The sequence below is a fragment of the Schistocerca piceifrons genome, chromosome X (genome assembly GCF_021461385.2).
Source record: "Schistocerca piceifrons isolate TAMUIC-IGC-003096 chromosome X, iqSchPice1.1, whole genome shotgun sequence".
Taxonomy (NCBI): Eukaryota; Metazoa; Arthropoda; class Insecta; order Orthoptera; family Acrididae; genus Schistocerca; species Schistocerca piceifrons.
The window spans coordinates 752,014,566-752,042,420 of NC_060149.1; the positions used below are offsets into that span (position 1 = coordinate 752,014,566).

Here is a 27,855-nt window from a genome sequence, read left to right on the forward strand (position 1 = left end):
GATAAACATTGCATCTGGGTGGTGCAGTGATTAATGCAACTGCCTAGTAAGCAGGAGATCCCATGTTTAAATCCTGGGCTGGTACATATTTTCACTCATTGTGCTGACTCTACATAAAGTCCCGATGCAGCTGATACCAGTAGTCCCTTCCCTCCTTTTCTTTCTCCCCCTCCACTTTCAATTTACATAACTTGTGTGGAATGTTAAAGGAGCTAAATAGGATGGCATCTGAGACCAGTTTTAGGCACATTCGACATTCCAGCTGGCTGTTTACATCAAGTACACTTAGATGTGCTTGGCCCTCTTCCCATGTCATGGTGGGGGGGGAATTTAAATACAGGGCTATTACAAATGATTGAAGCGATTTCATAAATTCACTGTAGCTCCATTCATTGACATATGGTCACGACACACTACAGATATGTAAAAAAACTCATAAAGTTTTGTTCGGTTGAAGCCACACTTCAGGTTTCTGCCGCCAGAGCGCTCGACCGCAGTGAGACAAAATGGTGACAGGAGCCGAGAAAGCGTATGTCGTGCCTGAAATGCACTCACATCAGTCAGTCATAACAGTGCAACGACACTTCAGGACGAAGTTCAACAAAGATCCACCAACTGCTAATTCCATTCGGCGATGGTATGCGCAGTTTAAAGCTTCTGGATGCCTCTGAATTTTCGGCACGGTTGCAACAGCTCATGGAAGAGGATGCGTTCAGTGCGAAACTTGTTTTCAGTGATGAAGCAACATTTTTTCTTAATGATGAAGTGAACAGACACAATGTGTGAATCTGGGCGGTAGAGAATCCTCACGCATTCGTGCAGCAAATTCGCAATTCACCAAAAGTTAACGTGTTTTGTGCAATCTCACAGTTTAAAGTTTACGGCCCCTTTTTCTTCTACGAAAAAAAAAAAAAAAAAAAAAAAAAAAAAAAAAAAAAAAAAAAAAAAAAAAAAAAAAAAAAAAAAGAAGTTACAGGACACGTGTATCTGGACATGCTGGAAAATTGGCTCATGCCATAACTGGAGACCGACAGCGCCGACTTCATCTTTCAACAGGATGGTGCTCCATCGCACTTCCATCATGATGTTCGGCATTTCTTAAACAGGAGATTGGAAAACCGATGGATCGGTCATGGTGGAGATCATGATCAGCAATTCATGTCATGGCCTCTATGCTCTCCCGACTTAACCCCATGTGATTTCTTTCTGTGGGGTTATGTGAAAGATTCAGTGTTTAAACTTCCTCCACCAAGAAACGTGCCAGAACTGCGAGCTCACATCAGCGATGCTTTCGAACTCATTGATGGGGACATGCTGCGCCGAGTGTGGGAGGAACTTGATTATCGGCTTGATGTCTGCCGAATCACTAAAGGGGCACATATCGAACGTTTGTGAATGCCTAAAAAAACTTTTTGAGTTTTTGTATGTGTGTGCAAAGCATTGTGAAAATATCTCAAATAATAAAGTTATTGTAGAGCTGTGAAATCGCTTCAATCATTTGTAATAACCCTTATCAGATACTGACAGAGTGTCAAGATAGGTGGAGACCACTCTGTTGTCTGACAGCACAGCAGAATTGACAGCAATAGTATTTATAGATATGTGGATTGCATGCTTTGGGTGTCCCATTGCTACCACAATGCACCAGGGTTGACAGTTAGAGTTGGCCCTGTCCTCAAACATTTGTAAAATGTTGCCTACCATCCCCAAAGCAGTGGGTGGGTAGAACAGTGGTATCACACATTAAAAGCTGTGTTACCATATCATGGGGAGGAAGTGGCATGAATCTCTTCCTTGAATCTTATTAGGCATGAGATCTGCTTTCAAGGAGGACTTACAAGATTCCTTGGTGGAAATTCTGTATGGACAAGCACATGACCTACTGGCAGAATTGTCAAATCAGCGCCATTACTGGATTCCACTGATTTGCCAGAATTGGTACAACATGTGAAACTGCATATTGCCGATATTCACACTCCTCCTCCACAGTCTTGTGCTTCTCCATGAGTGTTTGAATATAAAAAAAAAAGTGAAACACTGTGATTTTGTAATGTTGCATGATGATATGATGAAGCTGTCACTCCAACAGCCATACTTGCGGCCACACAAAGTGCTATGCCGAGAAGATAATACATTCAACATTATCCTAAATGGAAGACCAGCAACAGTTTCAGTACACTGCAAGCCAAACAACTATCATGCAGTGTGCAAAACTGTGTCATACAAATTACCAGAGCATATGTTGCCAAAAAATTTTCTGTAAGTTAATCACTGTCAGAATGGTGAACAGATCTATTTTTAAGCATATTATGACTGCCATGATTCTTGTTCATTTATTTTCTCTTAAGATGGAAGTACTTTACATTTGTGTATAGTTTAAAATTATTTCAACATGTCATGGTATTCAGGCAAAGGATACAGGACCTTAAAGGAATAATCAGCTAGATTATGTTACTGGTGTTTCCACAGCTGTTGTGTTGTTTATGTTTCCAGTACTGTCAAACATTAAATTATAAGTGAAGTTTATCTTACATATGTAACAGTTGTGTAACTTACAGTATTTATATTTCTACACATATTAACTGGACTGCAGAATTGTTGAACTTGTATATATTTTTTTGTTGTGTGTCTTTGTGCATTTCATGTTTTATTGTTCCACTAATGTGTCCTACAGTGTATAATGGAAATATTACATGCACAGTAGTGCATCCCCTATTCCCCTAGTGCCATGCATTGCAAGGGGTGGGGGATGGGGGACATGTAGTAACAACAACAACAACAATATTAAAATTCAAGTATAGTCGGACAGATCAGGATTGACGTATGTGGGGGAAAAAAAAGCTTTCCCAGGTAAAAGACTGAGATGTGGACTGATTTTAATCTGGTGTGTAACAAGTAAGAATGTGGATATATTTTATGCTTGAGATCAGTAATATGGATAAAGTAGTTATTGTACACCATGTAAGTGCTAATCTCTCTCTCTCTCTCTCTCTCTCTCTCTCTCTCTCTCTCTCTCTCTCTCTCTCACACACACACACACACACACACACACACACACACACACACACACACACGCACGCACACACCCACCCACACACACACACACACACACACACACACACACACACACACACACACACTGCACATGCAGAAATTCTTACATGGAGTTCAAATAATTTTCAAGCAGCTATAATTTTACTTTGTGTTTGAAGTTAAATTTATTAGTTATTAAATTCACTACATCACTGGATAGGCGGCCAAAGATTCTTATAACCGAATATCTCACTCCTTTCTATTGCACACTAAGGTGTACTGACGGATAATGTGATAATTTATTCTTCCAGTGTTATATTTCTGAATGTCACCATTATTTTTAAACTTTAATTCACTGTTAACAACAAACTTCATAATGAAGTAAATGTACTGCGATACTGTTGTCAGTATGCCTAACTGTTTCTACAGCTGTCTACAAGACGTTCTAGAGTGATAACATATTCCACTTTTTACACATTTCCACACAACAAATACAGTTTTCCTCCATGTCAAGTTACCCCAGAATATGATGTCATAATACTTTAGTGAATGAGAACTGGAAAATTAAATAAATTTTTTGACATTTTATGTAAAAAAATCTAATGTCATCTGTAATGCAGAAGTTGTAGAGTTTAGATGTTTAAGAAGTCCTGTAGCATGTCATTTCCAGTTGAAGTTCTCATCAATATGAACACCTAAGAATCTTGAGTTTTCTGTTTAATTTATTGAATTATCCTTGTGCATTGTTTCTAATGGAGAGATTAGGCCTTCAGTAGTACCAAACAGTATGTATTGTGTCTCATCTAAATTCACTTACAGTCCATTTGAAGAGAACTGATAATTAATTTTCAAGAAAATATCATTTACATTTTCATGTATTGAAGTCATTCTGTTAGGTTTCTTCACAATAATTGCATCATGAGCAAAGATAACTATTTTTGCTTATGAGGGTTAAAATATTAAGATGCATAGCATCAGTTAGTGCTAAAATTACAGAAATAGAAGTTTATTAGACATTAACTTCCTAGATTGTGTGGAAGTAAAATGGTATCTTTTAAAAAATATGATAATGCTGTACAAGGGCCTCACAGTTTATTAGTGTCACAAGCCCTGTATGATCTTAAACTACACCTGCATGCAACAACGTCAAAAACAAGGCTAATGTATGATGATTTTGACAACACGTACTGCTACTGAAGAGTGAAACTAAATGGAACGCAAATTTGACAATTAAAATATGAATAAAAAGTAATATTACACCATAGAAGTTGAGTTTGTAAAATCTGAAGTACTGACTTAGAAGAAAAGAGTGGAAAAGTGGAAATATTGCATTAGTCACGTAAATACTTACAACGGCAATAGGAAGAAATGAGTTTTTGAAAATAAATTGCTGCAAAGCTTGCAGAATACACAAATGTAGCTCAAAATGTACTACAAAGTGGGCTACATATAATACTTGAAATGGCCCAAAAATACTCAAAACCTACCTTCCATCCTATAAATACACAACAACATTAGCAGGGATGACTGAATGAGGAGGCTATTGTAAAAATTTCTAAGAAACACAAATGTAATTTGCAATTGATAAAATAGTACCTTTCTTGCACATAACTCACAAATGTTGGAAAATTCACAGTAAATCATGATACACAAAAGTCTTGGTATGATGAGTGAAATGTTTTGGGAATGCAACACAAACTGTAAAACATTACAGTATAGAATTTCCACACACACAGGGTGTAAACATTTATAGTTTACAATATACCTAAGGGGTGTAAGGGAAGTCGATACAAACAATTCTATATAACACGCTTATGGCCCCGCAAGCCAGGAACTCAAATTGCCTTCAAAAGCCACCTAAACTACAGTATACATGCACCACACAACCTTTTTAACATTCTCTTGTCAGCTTATGCCACCACCTTAGTTGTGCACTAACAAACTGTAAAATTGATGTTTGTGTAAATATTACCTCACAATTTTGTGGATTCTAACAGCATAAAATTAACAGCTACATCCTTTTGTTTCTTCTAAATTTAGATCGCATTGGAAACATAATTAGTTTTTGCATAAGTTGTTAAAAAGTCATTTTCCTTCTTTACCCTCACAAATCATTCATTTCAGCATCCCCTACATCACAGTAGCAGATTGTAAACAGTTATGGTTTACATCCTGTATACATAAACCCTGTGAAGTGTATTGGTTTTTTATCTGAATTTATGACACCTTTTACATTAGCATGCCAAAGATGAAACCTGTAATGTCAGTTTATCCCACTCAGAATAGCAAAAACAATGGAGCACCAACAAAGCACCTCTTTCCCTTGAGGTGGCTAGCAATGCAATAAGAGAAATAAAACAAGGAATGTTGCGATTTTTTAATTAATTGTACATTCTACACCAATCATATATGTCTTTGATCTTTTAAACTCTTAATTTAATGATATGTTTTGGTCTCTTCAAAATGACAATACTTTCTCTCATGGACCAGAAGTGTTGCTAATTTCCCATGGTGTATTGATCTCATATGAGTATCCAACACTATCATTAGATTCAAAGAAATTTAAGACATATGTGTAAAATGGCCTAGCAAGACAAAAAGTAGCATGTAATTTTAAAGGCACAGTACTAAAATAAATATGGAAAAAAACATACCAGTGGTGTACTGATATTTCAAAAGAAAATTAAAGAGACCTTTGGAGAAAAGAGATCCACTTGTATGAATATAAAGAGCTCAGATGGAAACCCAGTTCTAAGCAAAGAAGGGAAAGCAGAAAGATGGAAGGAGTATATAGAGGGTCTATACAAGGGCGATGTTCTTGAGGACAATATTATAGAAATGGAAGAGAATGTAGATGAAGATGAAATAGGAGATATTATACTGCGTGAAGAATTTGACAGAGCACTGAAAGACCTGAGTCGAAACAAGGCCCCAGGAGTAGACAACATTCCATTAGAACTACTGACAGCCTTGGGAGAGCCAGGCCTAACAAAACTCTACCATCTAGCGAGCAGAATGTATGAGACAGGCGAAATACCCTCAGACTTCAAGAAGAATATAATAATTCCAATCCCAAAGAAAGCAGGTATTGGCAGATGTGAAAATTACCGAACTATCAGTTTAATAAGCCATGGCTGCAAAATACTAACACGAATTCTTTACAGATGAATGGAAAAACTGGTAGAAGCCAACCTCGGGGAAGATCAGTTTGGATTCCGTACAAATGTTGGAACACGTGAGACAATACTGACCCTACGACTTAGGTTAGAAAATAGATTAAGGAAAGGCAAACCTACATTTCTAGCATCTGTAGACTTAGAGAAAGCTTTTGACAATGTTGACTGGAATACTCTCTTTCAAATTCTGAAGGTGGCAGGGGTAAAATACAGGGAACGAAAGGCTATTTACAATTTGTACCGAAACCAGATGGCAGTTATAAGAGTCGAGGGGCACGAAAGGGAAGCAGTGGTTGGGAAGGGAGTGAGACAGGATTGTAGCCTAACCCTGATGTTATTCAATCTGTATATCGAGCAAGCAGTAAAGGAAACAAAAGAAAAATTTGGAGTTGGAATTAAAATCCATGGAGAAGAAATAAAAACTCTGAGGTTTGCCGATGACACCGTAATTCTGTCAGAGACAGCGAAGGACCTGGAAGAGCAGCTGAACAGAATGGACCATGTCTTGAAAGGAGGATATAAGATGAACATCAAAAAAAGCAAAACGAGAATAATGGAATGTAGTCGAATTAAATCGGGTGATGCTGTGGGAATTAGATTAGGAAATGAGACACTTAAAGTAGTAAATGAGTTTTGCTATTTGGGGGCAAAATAACTGATGATGGTTGAAGTAGAGAGGCTATGAAATGTAGACTGGCAATGGCAAGGAGAACGTTTCTGAAGGAGAGAAATTTTTTAACCTCGAGTATAGATTTAAGTGTCAGGAAGTCATTTCTGAAAGTATTTGTAGGGAGTGTAGCCATGTGTGGAAGTGAAACATGGATGATAAATAGTTTAGACAAGAAGAGAATAGAAGCTTTCAAAATGTGGTGCTACGGAAGAATGCTGAAGATTAGATGAGTAGATCACATAACTAATGAGGAGGTATTGAACAGAATTGGGGAGAAGAGGAGTTTGTGGCACAACTTGACTAGAAGAAGGGATCGGTTGGTAGGGCATATTCTGAGGCATCAAGGGATCACCAATTTAGTATTGGAGGGCAGTGTGGAGGGTAAAAATCATAGAGGGAGACCAAGAGAGGAATACACTAAACAGATTCAGAAGAATGTAGGTTGCAGTAGGTACTGGGAGATGAAGAATCTTGCACAGGATAGAGTAACATGGAGAGCTGCATCAAACCAGTCTCTGGACTGAAGTCCACAACAACAACAACATTTAGAAGCTCAACAAGAATAGAAAGGAAATAGGAAGTGGCTCAGGAAATAGAGCTATTATCAATGATAATAATTATTGTTATGAAATAAAAAAAAATAATCACATCACTGTTTATCTCTGGGGTGGGATTGTTCATCAAGTTATTCTATGCTAAATGTCAGTTTCAGTCTATGGTTCGTCGATTTCAATCATTTAGTTGTGGAACTGAAATTTTGACTGACTTGTGGATTTTGCTTTTCTGAAGGGATGTATATTACAATTGTTCATGATGCTTTTGCATAGAATAGTTACATAATATAGAGTATCATACTGTCCTTTGAAATATATGTACAAATATGTGTCCATGATAACTATTGCTGAGTCTAAACCTTTGATTTCCAAATCCCTTACAGAAACAAGTTACGATGTGACAACTGTCCTGTAATTTATTGCTGGTAAGGTAAGTAACAGAACCAGATAAAAATTCTGAAGTGAGAATCTGTCAAACAACATGCCCTGAGATTTGTATACGCAATGAATTCTGCCATATGTGTTCCCTCTCACACTTATGATGGCCAGTCATTAGTAACATCACAGTGTAGTATAAACTACATTCACATTATCATTTTATGTGTACTCTCAGTCACTTTTTTACGTTTCTTACTGACATAATCACTGTTAGAAGATTAGACCACCTTATAGTTCATGTGTATTTCACTCAGCAATGTAGAGATGATCGAGTCTCATACCTCTTTCTTCCTTAAGCAAACTGATTACATATTTTATCCTATTAAGTTATAATGAATATTAAGTTAATTGCTGTTGATGAATGCATTTTCTGTGAGAAACAATTTTCTAAAATGTAATTTGTTTCCGTTATGTGCTGGCCTAAATTTTTCATAAATGGCAATTATATTTCCCTTTATACTACACTATTGCTTACTGAAAATTCAAAATACAGAGAAGGAATTCTTGAAATTGGACTTCTATTCCATATAGCACGTTCATAACATGATGGAAATATGCATATATCTGAAAATAATGTTAAATTTGGAATTACATGCAAGTACTTATTAATTTCTTCTATACATGCTGAAGATGCAATATATACAAAACAAAAATTATAAAAAACTATGCAATTTTTTCAATCCATGTATAGCTCAAGTTTTGAGAGAATGTTACTGATAAAGGTCTTCAAAGACAGAAAAAAAGTGTATAATTGTAATCATATTAGCTGCTAATTATTTGAATTTTGTGCCAGATAACTACATTTTTTGGTAGCAATAAACTGTTTTACCCTCTCTTTTTATTTTAGATTGTGAAGGTAGTTCACAAATGATAATATGTAGTTTGAAATTAACTCAGTATCCATAAGAGCTCACACTCAAAGGAGATGCCCTGACAGCGGTTGAAAGTAAAATGTGAATGAAGATTTTTTTGAAAAAATGAAACTTTGCCAAATGAGCAGTACTGCAATACAAGAATGTTACTGATCCACATCTTTACAAAAATTACTTTCTGTTAAACTCAAACAAACTGGAAAAATTGTATTACTGCTCAATAGAAGGAGGACATTTGTACATATCTGACAATCACCCTTCGCATTTCTCAGTTCTCATAATCCTTCAGAGTACAATGAAGAGCATTCAAAGTGTCAGCTGTGTAATTTTATTGTGATACTGCACCTAATACACTAATGAAGCAATCTGATTTCTACGTTCAGAGCTAAGCTACAACTGAAAAGTTACCTGAGAAGAAGAAGGGTTTGTGGCAGTGGCTTCAGTGGGCCCCCTGTCCACATCATCCCACTGGAAGCTGTCACTCTGGGGAAGAGTGTCAGGGGTTGGGGGCAGGACGGAAATTAATGGCACCTCTGTCGGTGAGAACGGGTCGGTGACAACAGAGGAGCCAAGTCCAACAGTGGCATTTAGTGCGGACATGCCCATTAGCATGAGAGGACCCCAGTTGTCAGCACAGTCTGTGTCATCCTCGAGTGTGCTGATATCTGGGGGTGACTGTCGGCTGTTGCCAAGGCACGTCTTGTGGCACTGGCGACATACAGACACGGTCTGTTCTTGCCCACCAGATCGCACTGTTACCTGTAATTTATTTATTTTTTACATAACTTGGACGAAATTATATAAATTTAAAAGTCTAAGAACAGTGAAACGACACCTTCAGGTGTCAATAACCTGAAGCTTCTGTTTTCTTCTTTTTTCCACAGAAATTTCAAAACAAATACTATGTTTTCCATTATGCTGTCATTTTCAGGAATAATACTGTTTCTGGGGAAATACCTATAGACAAATGTTATTTCTGCTGGGGATTCATCTTTGTGTGAGGCATTAAATAATGTGGCATTGTTTCACCCATGTAGATGGTAGAGACAGTAGCTGATAATTACTTAAATAATTTAACAGAAGCAGAACTGGTGCATATACAGTAAGTAAAACTTTAATAAGTAAAGCTGTGTAATCACTCATTACCATGAGGCAATGGTTCATAATTTGTGAAATATGAAAACAGTTGCTAAAAATGTAAATAATGTTCTTTCCTGGGTAATAAGGTTATAGCACTGATGGGTGAATAAATTTCTGGTGTTTCTTTCAGAATGAAGGGTAGTTGTGAAAATCATGGATCTAGATGCTATGAACAAGAAGGTACATACTTTTTCAACAAATATGGTAAGGCTATAGTAAGTCATTCATCTCTGTTGATAAGAAATAAAACTGTGAAATCAGTTTTTCTCATTTCTCAGCATAGCTCTGTATTATCATTGAAGAGTTAAGGTGCAAATTATCTTTTCTTAAATAATCATTTTAGTCATAGTACCTAAGGAACTTTGGTAAATGGTGATGAAAGCTAGTTTTTAAAGAAGCAAAGTCACATCTTTATTCATTCCTGGTAACCGGTTTCAGTTAAACCATCTTCACACAAAATTTGATTAGATGGCAGCACTGAAAACATTGATTAAGTAGTAACCATTACTAGGCATCAGTCAGCCATGCAAAACAAACAGGGAGTTGTTTATTTATGTGCAGCAAAATCCTCATCTTATTGTCCCAATGCATGTTCTGGTAACTGATCCTGTAAAGATTTATGCATGTGGAACTGCCTAGAAACTTTGATAACCTTAAAATAGTCAATATATAGTTTCTTCTAGAGACGTTTCTGTACACTTGTCAACTGAATATCATGATTTTGAATCACTACTTTACATTCAGAATCTGATGTCAAGTAAACAGTTATCTTTTTTTACATTGATTTCAAAACTGAAAAACAGAGGTTGAGCGGAAGCAGATAATTATCACTGATGTGGATCCATCAAGTATACACAAATAGACAAAATAAGTGAAGCACCCAGAAGACATGGTCGGATGTCAATGTAACTTCATAGACATACACACCAAAAGATGATTTCACAACGGCAGATCAAATATAAATGGGATTTTATTTTTTATTTAAATTCATTTATTGAAAAACTCAAGGCAATTATAATTTATTTTTCCACATAGTCTCCTGCTTTGGAAATGCATTTGTCCCAGTGTATGGGCAGTATTTTGATACCCTCATCATAAAAAGAACTGGGTCGTGTCACCAGCCAGTTGCACACGAAGTCTTCCATACTCTTGTCATCTTCAAATCATCACCCTACTAAAGCTTCTTTAAGTGGTCTGAATAAATGGAAATCATAGGGCAATACATCCGGGCTGTAAGGAGGATGATCAAGTGTAGTCCAGTGCATTTCCTGTAGCTTGGAGACAGATGCATATTGTTGTCGAGGAAGATGACCTGTTGAATCGATTGGTCTCATCTTTTGCGGCAATATGCAACTCTCGCCTTGTTCAGCAGTTAGCAGTAGTAAGCAGCATTGATTGTGCATCACTCATGTGAAAAAACAATCAGCAAAATGCCTCACTGATAAAAAAAAATGGTTGAAAGAAACTTGCCAGCTGACAGTCGAGTCTTGGCTTTCACTGGTGCTGCCTCCCTTTTCCTCCGCCAATCCTTACTGGCTTGTTAGGATTCTGGAGTGTAGTGGTGAACCCATATTTTGTCGCAGCTGATGATCTGACTCAAAATGCATCGCCTTCTTCCGCAAACCTTGTTGTGAGCCTCTGACAGACCTCCAAACGTCTCAACTTCAAATTTTTGGTCAAAGGTTTAGGTACCCTTCTGGAACACACTTTGTGGAACTGTAGGTTGATGTGATTATTACTTGACAGCTCCCATAACTGATACTGACTTTTTGTGCAATTTCTGATATTATCGCCTGTCGATTGTTGTCAGTAATGTCTTTAACCACACAAATGTTTTTGTCTGTACTGCTAGTCTGAGGATGGCAATCGTGTTGATGATTTTCCACACATCCTTGTCCTTTCTTGAACTGCTTATGCCAGGCAAACACAAACATCCTTGATAATGTTTTATCACTGAATTGTGCAGTCAATCTTTGGCAAATTTCCGCCGCTGTAACTCCTTTGCGAGGAAGAAATTTGATAATTATGCATTGCTCAATGGAGGGGTGTACCTGCTGCTCAGACATCATGAGCATTACTGATGAAATGGCGGGAAATAACTAACAGCATGCTCACCTCAATTCTACCAGTCCTGCCTAAGCATAGCAGAAGTGCAGGGCCAGCCCTATAAACTGTTGATGTTCAGGAACAAAAACTCTGTTTATATTTGATACCCCTTCGTAGAGTTGCTATTCTCTGTGACAGGTAGAATGACCATCAAAATGTATTACTTTAGCATTATTGCCAAGCTTGGTATGCATGTAGGAGAGATCACTGTGAAGGACATGGAAATGCTGCATGTTCATGTGAGAAACTGTTATCAGCATTTGACAGAGTTTGAAAGAGGCCTCATTGAAGGTTTCCATATGGCTGGCTGGTTGAATCATGCAATATTCAGATTTTTGGGGCATTTGGATATGACAGTGGCCTGATGTGGGACAGCATGAGAATGTGAGAGCAGGTATACTCCTCATCTAGGTTCTGGCTCACCATTTCTCACTGTATTTTGTACTAAGTAATTTGTAACCCCTTCACATCTGTGCCTGCCATCTGAGAACAAGTACTGAACTCCCTTCAACTTTCTGTGTCATCCCACATCATTCAGGGCCTATCACCAGCCAGGTGAGGAAATTACTTGTCCATGTGTAGGCTGCTGTTAACTCCACAACATAAATGGCTGTATTTGGAGTAGTGCCATGACTGGGAAGCATGCACTGCTGATGAACGGAATCACATTGTGGTCAGTGATGAATCACAGCTCTGCACTACACTGAATATCCATTCTTGGTGACTATTATGGTGACCAGGGAAGAGATCTCATTCTTCCAATGTTTTGGAGAGGCACAATGTTGTTACTCCTGGTGTCACAGTGTGGGGAACCAACAGGCATAGCCTCAGGTCATGGCTGGTAGTGACTGGTGGTACTCTGAGAGCACAACAGTATGTCACAGACATCTGGTGTCTTCATGTGTTACCTATCTTGCATCAGTATTGTGATGCCATTTTTAAAGAGGACAATGTTCATCCACATGTGACATGTATGAACTTTCTGCATGATGCTGAGGTACTCCTGTGGTCAGTAAGAACCCTAGATCTGTCACCAATGGAACATGTGTGGGGCCAGCTTGGACATCAACTCTGTCACAGTCCCAGTATCTAGGATCTTAAGAACCAATCACGCCAGTTGTAGGCCAGCTTGCCTCAGGAGAGGATACAATGGCTTTATGACTCCCTTGCCCACCAAATCAATGCATGCATCCACGCCAGAGGTGGTGCAACATCATACTGTTAAGTGGGCTCAGACTGCCAATTTCTTTGTAAATATGATTTGATTTTGTAATCACTGAAATAATACCACATAAGTGTGTTCATATGTTTTATGGCAAGTATGCTTCTTGAAAGTCTCTTTGGCATGCAGCCAGATTGATTGCTTGTTTCAGAACAAATTTTCATTGGCATAACATGCCACGATCATCAGGTTACTCCTGCTGACTGACGCCCTGGACCAGTTGGTGTGATATGTATAATGCCTGTCTTCCCCCTCCTCTGATCCTGTGCATGGCTTGAATGTTCATCCTGGGTGCAAGCAGAGTGGGCACAATGAAATGCATCTATGAAACAGTCTTAAAAATTCAACCAACTAGCATCAAAACATCCAAAAGAAGACTAGATAATCCACAATGAATCTTAGAGGGGAGAACATCAATGAGACTGTGTTGTCTGTCCTAAAGAAAGGCTTAAACTTTACCCCAACACTGGCAGCACTACCTCTTGCAGAAATAATCAGTGGAGCGGAATAAGCTGCCGCCACTCTACCACTCGATATGGCTGAGGAGATACAGTGGGAAATGTACCGTACTTTTGCCGGGTCCACATCACTGGGACATAACACCTCCAGATGGGAAAGAGCATTGCTGTGTTTTCTGCATGGCAATCCAAACATTGTTACCCCCCCAGTGGATAAGGGGAACATAAGCATCTTATTCACAGTCACAGAATAGAAAGAGAACATGTACAAACTGCTAGACAACACAGCTTACAAGGTGATGATGATGGCTCCAACAAGCCTGATGCAGTACTAGATGGTTGAACATTTCCAAAGTACTTTTACAGAATGGAGAGTGAAAAAATTTCTGTCATATGCTGCCCCACCACCTAGACTCTATGGGCTTCCAAAGCTACACAAAGAGGGCACACCTCTGAAACAAGTAGCGAGTACAATAAGAGCACTAATGTACCAGCTTGCCAAACACTTGATGTTACTTTTGAGTCTTTTGGTTGGCAAATGTGAGCACAAAATCAAGAATGTGATTTACTTCATGGAATGTTTATGGAATCTCAGATTGGTCACCTCAGATCTCATGGTCAGTTTCAACATTTTGTCACTTTTCACCGGAGTCCCACTCAAGGAGTCACTGGAATTTATGGAAAAGAAATTTGCACCCTTATTCACTATGGATGACTTTCAGGGAAAGGCACTGGACTAAGCACCATTAAAACTGACAGTCTTTCACAGATATGTTGACAATACATTCATCATCTGGGCTCACAGGAAAGATGAGCTTTGAGATTCAAGTTTACTTGCAACACTTGAACTGTATCGACAGCCAAATTCAGTTCACCACAGTGGTGGAGCAAAATGGCCAGCTGCCATTATTGGATGTTCTGATACGGAGAAAACGGGTTGTAACATTGGGACACAGTGTCTACCAGAAGAAAATCCGCATGGACCAGTACCTTCACATCTCCAGCTGTTATCACCCATCACAAAGGGAAGGAGTGCTAAACATGGTGGTCCACAGAACATGTGTGATTTCCAACAAAGTAAGCCTAAAACTGGAGCTGGACCACCTCAGGGATGCATTCCAGAAAAAACAGCTGTGATGACTGCCAAATTTGATGCATCTTCAAACAGAAGACTACACCACCCAATGAAGACAGACTGAAAAAGATAGCTTTCATTCCATACACATGCAATGTATCTGGAAAAAAATGGTAGAATTTTGTGACAACAAAATATCAAATGTGTGTACTGGCCACCAGAAATGGCCAAATCCTTTTTAGTGACACTAAAAGATGACCTCAGACTCTGGAAATCTGGAATGTATTACATACTATGCGAGTGCAGGAACAAATCATTCGCGCAATTGAAGAAAGGTGCAAGGAACAAAAATGACACACCAACCTCCAGCAAGCCACAAAATCAGCAATTGCTGAACATTGCCTTGAAACCAATCACAAAATGAAATATGAACATACAAAAATTCTGCACAATACATGTCACTATTGAGATTGAAATCCAACTTCATGAGAACCTAATCAACAAGGATAATGGATTCTATTTTAGTTAAGCATGGGCTCCAGTGCTAAAAATTCTCCAAATGCAGCAGAAATGGAACACCAAGCACAGCGTAGGTGGAGTGCAGATAAAGGACGACCACTGGAACACAAGAGTGGGAGCTATCCCCACCATTGTGGCCAGCATATTGCATAGTCCATACATAGGTTCAGTGGATGGTGGAGACAACTGGTACACAGGGTGGTCCATTGATCATTACTGGGCCAAATATCTCATGGAATAAGCGTCAAACAAAAAAACTACAAAGAACAAAACTTTTCTGGCTTGAAGGGGGAAACCAGAGGGCACTACAGTTGGCCCGCTAGATGGCACTGCCATAGGTCAAACGGATATCAGCTGCGTTTTTTTAAAATAGGAACCCCCATTTTTTACTACATATTCGTGTAGTACGTAAAAGAATATGAATGTTTTAGTTAGACCACTTTTTTCGCTTTGCAATAGATGGTGCTGTAATAGTCACAAACATACGTCTCACAATTTTAGATGAACAGTTGGTAACAGGTAGGTTTTTTAAATTAAAATACAGAACGGAGGTACGTTTGAACATTTTATTTCAGTTGTTCCAATGTTATACATGTACCTTTGTGAACTTATCATTTCTGAGAACACATGCTGTGATTACCTGTAAATACCACATTAATGCAATAAATGCTCAAAATTATGTCCATCAACCTCAATGTATTTGGCAATATGTGTAAAGACATTCCTCTCAACAGCGAGTAGTTCGCCTTCCATAATCTTTGCACATGCATTGACAATGTGCTGACGCATGTTGTCAGGCATTGTTGGTGGATCACGATAGCAAATATCCTTCAACTTTCCCCACAGAAGGAAATCCGGAGATGTCAGATCTGGTGAACGTGCGAGCCATAGTATGGTGCTTCGACGACCAATCCATCTCTCATGAAATATGCTATTCAGTACCGCTTCAACCGCACGCATGCTATGTGCTGGACATACATCATGTTGGAAGTACATTGCCATTCTGTCATGCAGTGAAACATCTTGTAGTAACATCGGTAGAACTTTATGTAGGAAATCAGCATACATTGCACCATTTAGACTGCCATCGATAAAATGGGGGCCAATTATCCTTCCTCCCATAACGCCGCACCATACATGAACCCACAAAGGTCGCTGATGTTCCACTTGTTGCATTATGCCAGTTCATTTTGCCGCTGTTGGTGAATGACGCTTTATCGCTAAATAGAACATGTGCAAATAATCTGTCATCGTCCTGTAATTTCTCTTGTGCCCAGTGGCAGAACTGTACACAACATTCAAAGTCGTCGCCATGCAATTCCCGGTACATAGAAATATGGTACAGCAGCTAAAACACCTACTTGGGCATCATCATTTGTTGCAGGTTGTGGTTGACGTTTCACATGTGGCTGACCACTTCCTGTTTCCTTAAATAATGTAACTATCTGGTGAACGATCCGGACACTTGGATGATGTCGTCCAGGATACTGAGCAGCATACATAGCACACACTCGTTGGGCATTTTGATCACAATAGCCATACATCAACATGATATCAACCTTTTCCGCAATTGGTAAACGGTCCATTTTGACATGGGTAATGTATCAAGAAGCTAATACCGTCTGCACCAGCAGAATGTTACGAGATACCATGTACTTATATGTTTGTGACTATTACAGTGCCTTCTATCACAAAGTGCAAAAAGTGGTCCAACTAAAACATTCATATTTCTTTACGTACTGCACGAATATGTAATAAAAAATGGGGGTTCCTATTTTTTAAAAAACACAGTTGATATCCGTTTGACCTATGGCAGCGCCATCTAGTGGGCCAACCATAGCAGCATCTGCTATCCCCCTTCAAGCTAGATGTGTTTCATTCTTTGTAGTTTTTTTGTTTGATGCTTATTTCGTGAGATATTTGGCCTGGTCACTATCAATGGACCACCCTGTATATATCACTTCCATGGGTCCAGTATGTCAGTCAGCAGGAGTAACCTTATGATGATGGCACATTATACCATCGAAAACTCATTCTACAATCAATCTGGTTGCATGCTCAAAAGAATTTCAAATAATATCACATAGACTCTCAACCCTTTAAGTTTCACTTCATTTCCTCATCCCTTTCTTGGTACTTCACTTTTTTGTCAGGCAGTGTATACAAAGTGGTCAGAAAGAGTCTAAAAAGCTTGTAAGAGTGTTGTAGAGGAGTCTGCACTGAAAAATGATTGTTAAGAGAAAAAGTCAGATACATTACACCATTTCTGAGTTATTTAGCATTAGAGTTAGCCAATGAGGTTGTTGTGCATGCAAATTCAAGCATTTTCACTTGCTAAAATACCGACATCTGTGGGTCCATGAATTACCACTTGCTGAAATGTTCATAACGAGTTAAAATATGCCTTTTTTGGAAGTGATAAATTTAAGACAAGTGAACAAAAGCTATGTGTGTTCTGTTTGAGGAAACAAAATGAAGAACACATTTGTGACACCACCTCTGGAAGGCTGCTTGATTCGGTGTGTGATGATCTGACTGGTTAACTTCAATGCCGAGAAACAGCACAACATATTGAATTTTTTTATTAACAATTATTTCTCAGAAAACCTACTCTGCAACACCATTACATGCTTTTCAGACTGTTTATGACAACCCTGTATATGACATGATTGGTATGGTACTAGAAAATATCAAAGAAAGCTATATTAAATTAAGAACTGCAACAGATATTCCATAGGATATGAAGGACAATTTGAAAGCTTTTATCAGCCAAGAGGACAGGGTATTTCTTTTTGCATGGGGAGGAGCTGTGAAGAAAGCAAAACCTCAGGAAAAAAAAATGCACTAAACTTTCTTTGAGAATCATGGTCAACATAATCATAAAACAAAATGGAGTGGAAGAGAAAAAGAGAGAGAGAATTAGAAATTGCATGGTGTAATAATACTGAGGGGGACAGGAGGAGGCTGTATTTCTTAAAGATATGAAGTGAAGAAGCTTTGTAGATTCACACAATAAGTGATTACTGTATCTCACAAAAGTAAGGTGTGACATCTTAAGTTCAGATGTAAAAAAAAAAAAAAAAAAAAAAAAAAAAAAAAAAAAAAAAAAAAAAAAAAAAAAAAAAGGCAGTGATCAATACATCTCACAGAAGAATTATGGTTCACATGTAATGTAACAGAAAGCAAAAAAGTAAGCCAATTATACACATAAATATTAGTTTAGACATCACAGTAGTCTAGAATGTATGATACAGTTGAAAGAAGATGTCTTTTGCTATCTGACAATTAGTGCACCCTGTAAATTTTGTAGGTTAAAGTGGAAGCCAAACCACAGCACAGTTAGCAAATTTTCATAAAAATAAGTATGCTAGCGGTGAAATTCATCACAGAAACCTTGGTTCAATCATTGATTAAATGCTAACCTCTAGATCAACAATGTGGAATTTAAGTATGTAAATAACTGCTGTACAAAAAAGAGAGACAGTTAGATAATGTCAGAATTGCAACAACTACTTTTGTTCAATAAAAGGTAAATCAGTGTTGTCTGTATTTGTGATTTGTTTCTTGAGATTCATCCAGAAAGATGTGCCTACTTAATGTGGATAATCCATATCATCTAACACAGTGACAGTCATTTGGCATTTGGATGTGGGATCTGGCACCTGAGCAAATACTGTCCTTTGGACGTAAAACATTTTCCTTCCACCCCCAAATCACTTGTTTCTCATCAGATTTCCTCATATCCCTGCATGCTTCTACCTTTTCTCCCTGATATTCCCTTCTATTTCTCCTCCCAATGTTTGTGCCATCATGTTTCCTTTCATTCTTTACACGTCTCTGCTTTCTATGCTGTAATCTGTCCTTCTTTCATTAGATCATCTTATCCACTTCAGCACCCTCATCATAACATTATATACAAACAGTATTGCTATTGTTCCTCTTCCACATTTATTACTTATTTATTTATTTTACTGTTCTTCCACAATTCTAGGCTTGTTGCATTCAGTCTGTTGCTATCATTACCTGGCCACTAGGGTAATTGTTATTATTACCATTACTATTATTGTTACTAGTCTTCTAATCACATCTCTATTTTTCATGTTAAGAGCTTTAATCGAAAGAAAACCATAAAAAATCACCAGAATCATCATCATAATTGTTAATGGGATATGTTTAGAAAATATTTCAACATTTCAATGAAAAGGTCAGGACATTTATGATAAATTCTATGCCAAATGAACAATAGGTTAAACACTATAAAAATCTCTCATATAAATCTGCATTGAACTGAAAGAAGTAACTGATAAATATAAATGATCAAATGATTCTATCAACCTTGACATTAACACAGGGAAAATAAAAAAAAGTTGCTGTCGAAGAAACATTAATGCAGAATTTTGGAAATATTCTCACATACAGTTCACATTTTCACTATTATATTTTGTATACATGTTATTGAAACAGAGAAGCATCCCAACAGGATGAATGTTAGAAAAGGCTATGCTTGAGTTCAAAATAGGAAACATGAGAATTTCAAACAAATATGACAGAAGGACATAAGTTACATGCTAAAATAATTACAACATGAATCAGGAAAATTGTGGATTCTCTCCTACATGAATACCAAAATGTACCCTGTAAAGATCACATCCAGTTACAAAGTAATAACTGAGAAGTTTTTAGAATGTAACCTAGAAATGGACATTACATTCATTAACTACACAAAAGCATTTGAGAGGATGAAAAGACAGAAGGTATTGAAAATAGTATTTAGGAAAGATTTTACAGAATAGATCACATAAATAACATAAAGTTTCTACAAATGCATGCATCACAATACTGATAGACAACACATTTTCAGTGTTAAGTAAGAGTGTGAAAGTAAATTAACATGATAAAAAAAGATAGTGTTAGTTGCCAACAATGGCTCGACTTATACCTTTATGATGTAGTTTGAATATGGAAAGTGGAAGTATATATTGGACTGCAGTTATGTCAGGGAAAACAGTCAACAGATTTTCATTTGCTGATGACTAGGTAATATTAAAAACTCCAGAATTTGGCCTATGGAAATTCAACATCTACATCAGCATCCATGCATCCATAGTCCACAAACCACTGTGAAATGCATGGCAGAGGACACTTCCCACGGCACCTAGGTCTTCTTCCCATTCCATTCAGATATGGAGCCTGGAAAGAATGACTGTTTAAATGCATATGCGTGCACAGTAATTAATTTAATCTTGTCATCACAATACGTGTGGGAGAAATAGACTATGTGATCAAAAGTACCCGGACACCCACAGAAACATATGTTTTCCATATTAGGAGCATTGTGCTGCCACCTACTGCTAGGTACTCCATATCAGCGACCTCAGTAGTCATTAGACATTGTGAGAGAGCGGAACTCACAGACTTTGAACATTGTCAGGTGATGGGGTGTCACTTGTGTCATACCTCCATATGCAAGATTGCCACACTACTACACATCCCTAGGTCCACTGTTTCCAATGTGATAGTGAAGCAGAAACATGAAGGGACACAAAAGCATACAGGCCGACCTTGTTTGTTGACTGACAGTGACTGCCGACAGACCATCACACAGGAATTCCAAACTGCATCAGGATCCACTGCAAGTACTATAACAATAAGGCAGGAGGTGAGAAAACTTGGATTTCATGGTCGAGCAGATGCTCACAGCCACACATCATGCTGGTAAATACCAACAACACCTCACTTGGTGTAAGGAGCCTAAACATTGGACAATTGAACAGTGGAAAGACATTGTGTGGAGTGACGAATCACAGTACACAATTTGGCAATCTGATGGCAGGGTGTGGGTACGGCAAATGGCTGGTGAACATCATCTGTCTGCGTGTGTAGTGCCAACAGTAAAATTCGGAGGCGGTGGTATTATGGTGTGGTCACGTTTTTCATGGAATGGGCTTGCACCCCTTGTTGTTTTGCATGGCACTATCACAGCACAGGCCTACACTGATGTTTTAAGCACCTTCTTGCTTCCCACTATTGAAGAGCAATTCGGGGGTGGCAATTGCATCTTTCAACATGATCGAGCACCTGTTCATAATCCACAGCGTGTAGCAGAGTTGTTACACAACAATAACAACCCCGTAATGCACTGGCCTGCACAGTGTCCTGACCTGAATCCTATAGAACACCTTTGGGATGTTTTGGAATGCCAAGTTTGTGCCAGGCCTCACTGAGCGATATCTATACCTCTCCTCAGTGCAACACTCTGTGATGAATGGGCTGCCATTCCCCAAGAAACCTTCCAGCAACTGATTGAACAAATGACTGCAAGAGTGGAAGCTGTCATCAAGGCTTAAGGTGGGCCAACAACATATTGAATTGCCGCATTACCAAGGAGGGCTCCACAAACTAGTAAGTCATTTTCAGCCAGTTGTCCGGATACTTTTGATCACATAGTGTATGTAGGGAGCTGTTGTAAATTCCTATAATCATCATTTAACACTAGTTCTTGAAACTTTGTATGTAGGCTTTCTCAAGATAGTTTTCATCCATCTTCAAGTGTCTACCAGTTCAGTTTCTTCAGAATCTTTGTGACACTCTTCCATGGCTCAAACAAACATGAGACTACATGTGCAGACCTTTTCTGCATACTCTCTGTATGTCTATCTTATTAGAGATGGTTGCAGGATTTGGCTGTTCAATAAAGGATGTCAAATTGAACATCTTTCAGCCATCAAAATTCCAACCTTATTTTATTTTGCAACCAGTTTCAGCATTATATATGCCATCTTCAGGCCACTGACTGATGGTAGGAAGAATTTACCTCAGCTGTTGTCTAAACAGGGGCCAGCAAACTGGTATTAGTATATACTTGCTACAGTGATTGCTTCAACTATCACTGACAGTTGGCAGGTGATAGCTGAAGTGATCACTGTAGCAAGTGTCTCCGCTGCAGGGCTGTAACACACTTCCCTGGGGCAGACCCAAAGGTATTTATAGATCTATCATCTCCATCCAGATAACAGGCTGTGTCCTCAGTATCAAGAAATACTCACTAATTTCATTTGCTACCACGTATGATATTACTTTCGATAATAAACATAGATTTGCTACTGAGTCAAAAGCTTTTCAGAAACTGAGAAATAGTGCATCTACCTGAGTGCCTCAGTTCATGGCTTTCGGAATTTCGTGTGCAAAATGTATGAGTTAGATCTAAAATGACTGACATTTTTAGTTTCCATGCTGACTGGCATAGAGGTGATCATTCTGTTAGTGAACTTCACAGAATAAAATACCTAAAGGATGTTAGTAGTTGTAAGTCTTATGAAACAATACACACACACACACACACACACACACACACACACACACACACACACAGTCAGACCAAATACCTGTATCAAGGTGGCATTATAATAGACTACAGACTTTAAATATCTTGGGTGTGGTATCACATATCAAAATTGTTAAGACATTAAAGTAGCATAATTTTTAGGACTGAAATGAGTGTCACATTATGCAGGACGCTTGAGGGGCAAAGTAGAAAAGGGTTGGTTAACTACTCTTGCATAGCAGTGAGACATGGGTAAAAAAATGAAGCAACAAAAAAACAATCTAATCCATGAAGCTGATGATTATAATAATTGTTTCCTCCCTCTTGCTTTTTAGTGTATGTTGCTTTAGCCTGATGTTGATTCAGTACTTACTTCTCCACGGTGTGTACAAAGGAATATGATTCATGTATTGTAAATGTAACGATGTCTGCTACTATCCTACTGACTTAAATCTTCTTGTCATTTATACCGCCAAAAGAACAAAATCAGTTTTAAAAAAGTCAAGATTATCCAGAACCATTCTTGTGTTTCCATCAGTAGCATGATATTTTAGTTACTTTCTTGAAAATTCTCTCACTTTGATGTTTCCACTTCAAGGAGGGAGATAAGTTATATAAGTTATAGAGGTTTTACATCAGAGGTACTTACAGGTTAGTTACTCTGATGTTCCATGGATCATTTGCATGATAAATCATAATGGTGTGGAATGAGTAATTTTACAGTCAAACAACAAATTACTGCTGACTATTTTTTTAAACACAGATGTGTGTTACTAATTCCTACCCACCATGTTGTATGCATCACTATAATATGGGGTCTTCTATGGAATACAAGGATCTGTCAAGGAGAAACTTTTTCAGTTTGTTTTCAAATTTTGTTGCAGCATTGTATACCCCTTGTTATGCTGGAGACAACCTTAATGTGGAGTAATAAATGTCATAATTATGTACATCATTGTACCTTTTGAACTTCAGTGGATTATTTACAACAGACTTTATGAAGGATTAAATATATTGTGAAACAGTAATCAAAATGCCTACCTCATTAAACATATGTCTACGGTATGACCGTGGGTGAACACCACACATTATTCTTACAGTACATTTTTGAGCAATGGAGACTTTCTTTCTTAAAGTTGAGTTACCACAGAAAATTATTCCATATGACATTACTGAATGAAAATATACAAAATATGTCAAATTATTAACTTCTGTCTCCTCAAGATTTGCAATGATTCTAAGTGTGAATGTGGCCAAAAGCAAGTTGTTTCAGCAGTTCCAAAAGAAATTCCCATCAATGTGGACATCAGACAATTTGTAGTTTTCACCCTAATTATTAATTCTTCACCATGTTTTGCACTTATCATTGCTGTAGTACCTCTAGGTGTGCAGAATTGAATGTGTTGTGTCTTTTTGAAATAAGAGAGTGAGCCCATTTACAAGAAAACCAGTAAATGATACATTTAATTTATTGTTTCTTCTGTTATGGTGTATATGCTTGGATTAATTACAATACTAGTGTCATCCAAACAAAAAACACTAATTCTGCTTGTCATATTATGTATTATATGAAAGATCATTTACATGTGTGACGAACAACACTGGACATAAGATTGAGCCTTGGGGAACCCCATATGTCAGTTCCCCACATTCAGAAGAATTTCCCCCTGACTGCTTTAGTTGAATTAATAAGTACAACTTCCTACAGTCTTTTGGTTGGATATGACATTATCCATTGGCTGGCTATACCACTGCAAAAAACCACAATTTATCTTGGAGAATATTGTCATTCACAGAGTCAAATGCCTTAGATCAGTTGCAGAAAATACCAGCCAGTTATACTTCATTATTTAATGCATGTAAAATTTGGTGAGTGACTGTTTAATTGGCATTCTAAGTTAAACAACTTTTCTGAAATCTAAATCATGATTCATTGTGGATATTATTGTTGTTCAGGTGGGATACTATTCTAGAATACACCTTTTCAAAAATTTTGGAAAATGATGTCAGTAGTGAAACAGTTCAGTAGTTACTGACATTTCTCCTATTACCTTTCTTATAGAAGGGTTTAAATATTTCAATCCCTCTGGACAAATGCTCTCAATTGGTGATGCCTTACATATTTGAGACAATATAGGGCTTATTATGTATGAACAAATCTTTATCAGTCTGTTAGAAACACCATCAAATCCAAATGAGCTTTTATTTTTGAGAGAATATATAATTCTCTTAATTTGAGAAGGAGAAGTTGGTGATACATTCATATGACCCAAGTTTTATTATGAGACTTGCTTTTTAAACATATTTCTGTGACTTTTTTCTTGAGCTGTCTGCCTCTGTAGCTGAGTGGTCAGTCTGTCTGACTGCCACGCGGTAGGCCTGGATTTGATTCCCAGCTGGTGCAGAGATTTTCTCCACTCAGGGTCTGGGTGTTGTGTTGTCCTAATCATAATTTCATCATTATTGACAAGCCCAATGTGGCAACACCTGAAACAACTTGTAACTCAGCAGCCAAACTACTCCAGGAGGGGTCTCCTGGCCATCAGTTCCATTTCATCAATATTTAAGAAATTATTTTTCAATACATCTGCTATTTCTGACTGTGTGACTGGTCATTTACAGCCCTTCCATTTAACTCAATAATGATGTTATCCCATTCTGTGACCTGCTGCCCTGCCTCTCATTTCACTACATTTTTCATCTTCATCTACACACACACACTGTGCAAGTCACTATGTGATGCATGGCAGAGAGAATCACATACCTCTACTAGTCATTTCCTTTCCTGCCTCACTCCAAAATAGAGTGAGGGGAAAAATGACTGAATAAGAGTGTCTATATGAAGCCTAATTTCTTAAAAATGGTTCAAATGGCTCTGAGCACTATGCGACTTAACTTCTGAGGTCATCAGTCGCCTAGAACTTAGAACTAAATAAACCTAACTAACCTAAGGACAACACACATCCATGCCCGAGGCAGGATTCGAACCTGCGACCGTAGCGGTCGCTCGGTTCCAGACTGTAGCGCCTAGAACTGCACCGCCACTACAACCGGCCCTAATTTCTTACATTTTATTTTTATGGCCCTTATGTGAAATGTACGTTGGCAGAAATAGAATCATTCTTCGGTCAGTCTCAAGCTACAGTTCTCTAAATTTCTGCAATAATGTGTCATGAAAAGAGTATTGTCTTTCATCTACGGATTCCCATTTGAGTTCACAAAGCACCTCCATAACACTTGCATGCTGATTGAAACTACTGGTAAGAGATCTAGTAGCACACCTCTCAGATGCATCTATGTGTCCCTTTAATCTGACCTGGTGGGGATCCCAAACACTTGAACAATACTGAAGAATGGGATGCATTAGCATTCTATACGCCATCTTCTTTATGGATGAGCTACACTTTGCCAGAACTCTCCCAATAAAGTGAAGTCATGCATTTGCCCACGTGTTGTGCTCATTCCATTTCTATTACTCTGCAGCATTACACCTATGTATTTAATTGATGTAACTGTGTCAAGGAGGATTGTTTATTTCTATTCATCTGCATTAACTTACATTTGTCTACATTTAGAGTAAACTGCCATGCATCAAACTAACCAGAAATTCCGATTAACTCAACTTGTATACTCTTACAGCCACTCAATGACAACGCCTTCCCATATACCACAATGTCATCAACAAATATCCACATTACTGATTTCTGACATAACTTGTATGTTTCTTAAATTCTTTATAACTTTTATTAGTAATTTTGGGTAGTTGTTGTGATTTTCAACTACTACAGGATCATCACTTGTTCTTGCCAACACTGAGTGAGGTGGCATAGTGGTACCGGTACACTGGACTCACATTCAGGAGGACGATGGTTCATATCTGCATCAGGCCATCCTGATTTAGGTTTTCCGTGATTTCCCTAAATCACTCCAGGCAAACGCCAGGATGTTTCCTTTGACAGGGCACAGCCGACTTCCTTCCCATCCTTTCCTAATCTGATGGGACCAATGACCTTGCTGTCTCGTCCCCTCCCTCCAAATCAACCAATTAATCAATAAATGTTCTAGTCAACAGATAAATTTCCTTTTCTTTTCACATGATACATTAATCACTCTAGTGAGCTATGGTTTTTACATGGCTTTTTAATGTCATTTCTGATTGGCCTATCCAGAAAGTTATTTTCAAACCATGATATGAATTTATCATAGGATATAATAAATTATTTGTCAGAATTTGGCTCACTATAAGTTTCATCCGCCATCATCTCTCATAAACATCCTTAAAAACATTTGTCGTGGAGTCATTAATAATTCAAACTGATTTCCAATGAGAAGTATTTATACTGTTGGACACTATCTTATTTATCCTAATAGTTATTTTCTTGCTTTGAGAGGGTGCTGATAACCTTGTCATTGAGCGCCCATAAGCCCCAAACACACGCACTCTTGCTTTGAGCTTCATCAAAGAAAATACTGTCATTAAGGGTCGTACAATCTTTTATTTTTAGAAAATCTACACCAAAATCTCCAGAGACTTGTTGCTGCTGTCTGACAGATAGCATAGTGAGGACTCTATATTCCTCATAAACAATTCACAATTTTCCAGTGGGGATCTATTTACAGTTACAATTAAAAGAGGGCAGCTTTTCAATATTAACTCAAAAGGACAGACTTTTATGTGCTAATCACTACAAAACCTACTTTTTTCAATGTTTTTGAACTTGTGCCTTATCTAAATACGTGTAACATCTCCTCCTTCAAATGTTAAAATGTGTGTAAATTCCTAAGGGAACAAACTGCTGATGTCATCAGTCCCTATACTCACACACTTCTTAAACTAACTTATGCTAAGAACAACACACACATACCCATGCCCGAGGGAGGAGTCGAACCTCCAGCGGGAGGGACTGCGCAATCTGTGACGTGGCACCTCAAACCTGCAGCCACTCTGCGAAGCCATCTCCTCCGTTTCTCATATTAGTTCTACGTGAATAAGATGCTAGAGTGTAATCTTTTATACTTAACTCTTCTAACCCTGTGGTCATTTGGTGCCAACATAGGCACAGAGGCACAGGATGTATACCTTTTCAGAGCTTTCTGAATTTCCGAAACATTTATGAATCTCTTCCACTTGATTTTTCAATATTCTAATACTCTGATGAAATAAAGTACCTACTGCACATCCTTGACCAACAGGAGTCGTTGGCCTTCAAGGCCTTTCTTAAGGGGCCAAAGGCGTGTAACTACACGAGGAGAGATCAGGATAACAGG

The 27,855-nt window shown here is 38.1% G+C and overlaps 1 protein-coding gene across 1 annotated transcript in view; it reads right to left on the reverse strand.

Moving 5' to 3' along the window:
- LOC124722040 overlaps positions 1-27,855 on the reverse strand; it is a 1,041,203-nt gene that overhangs the window by 191,959 nt on the left and 821,389 nt on the right. Inside the window, exon 17 of the mRNA XM_047247232.1 lies at positions 9,152-9,502. Coding sequence (XP_047103188.1) covers positions 9,152-9,502 — 351 coding nt within the window. The remainder of the gene's footprint in view (positions 1-9,151; positions 9,503-27,855) is intronic.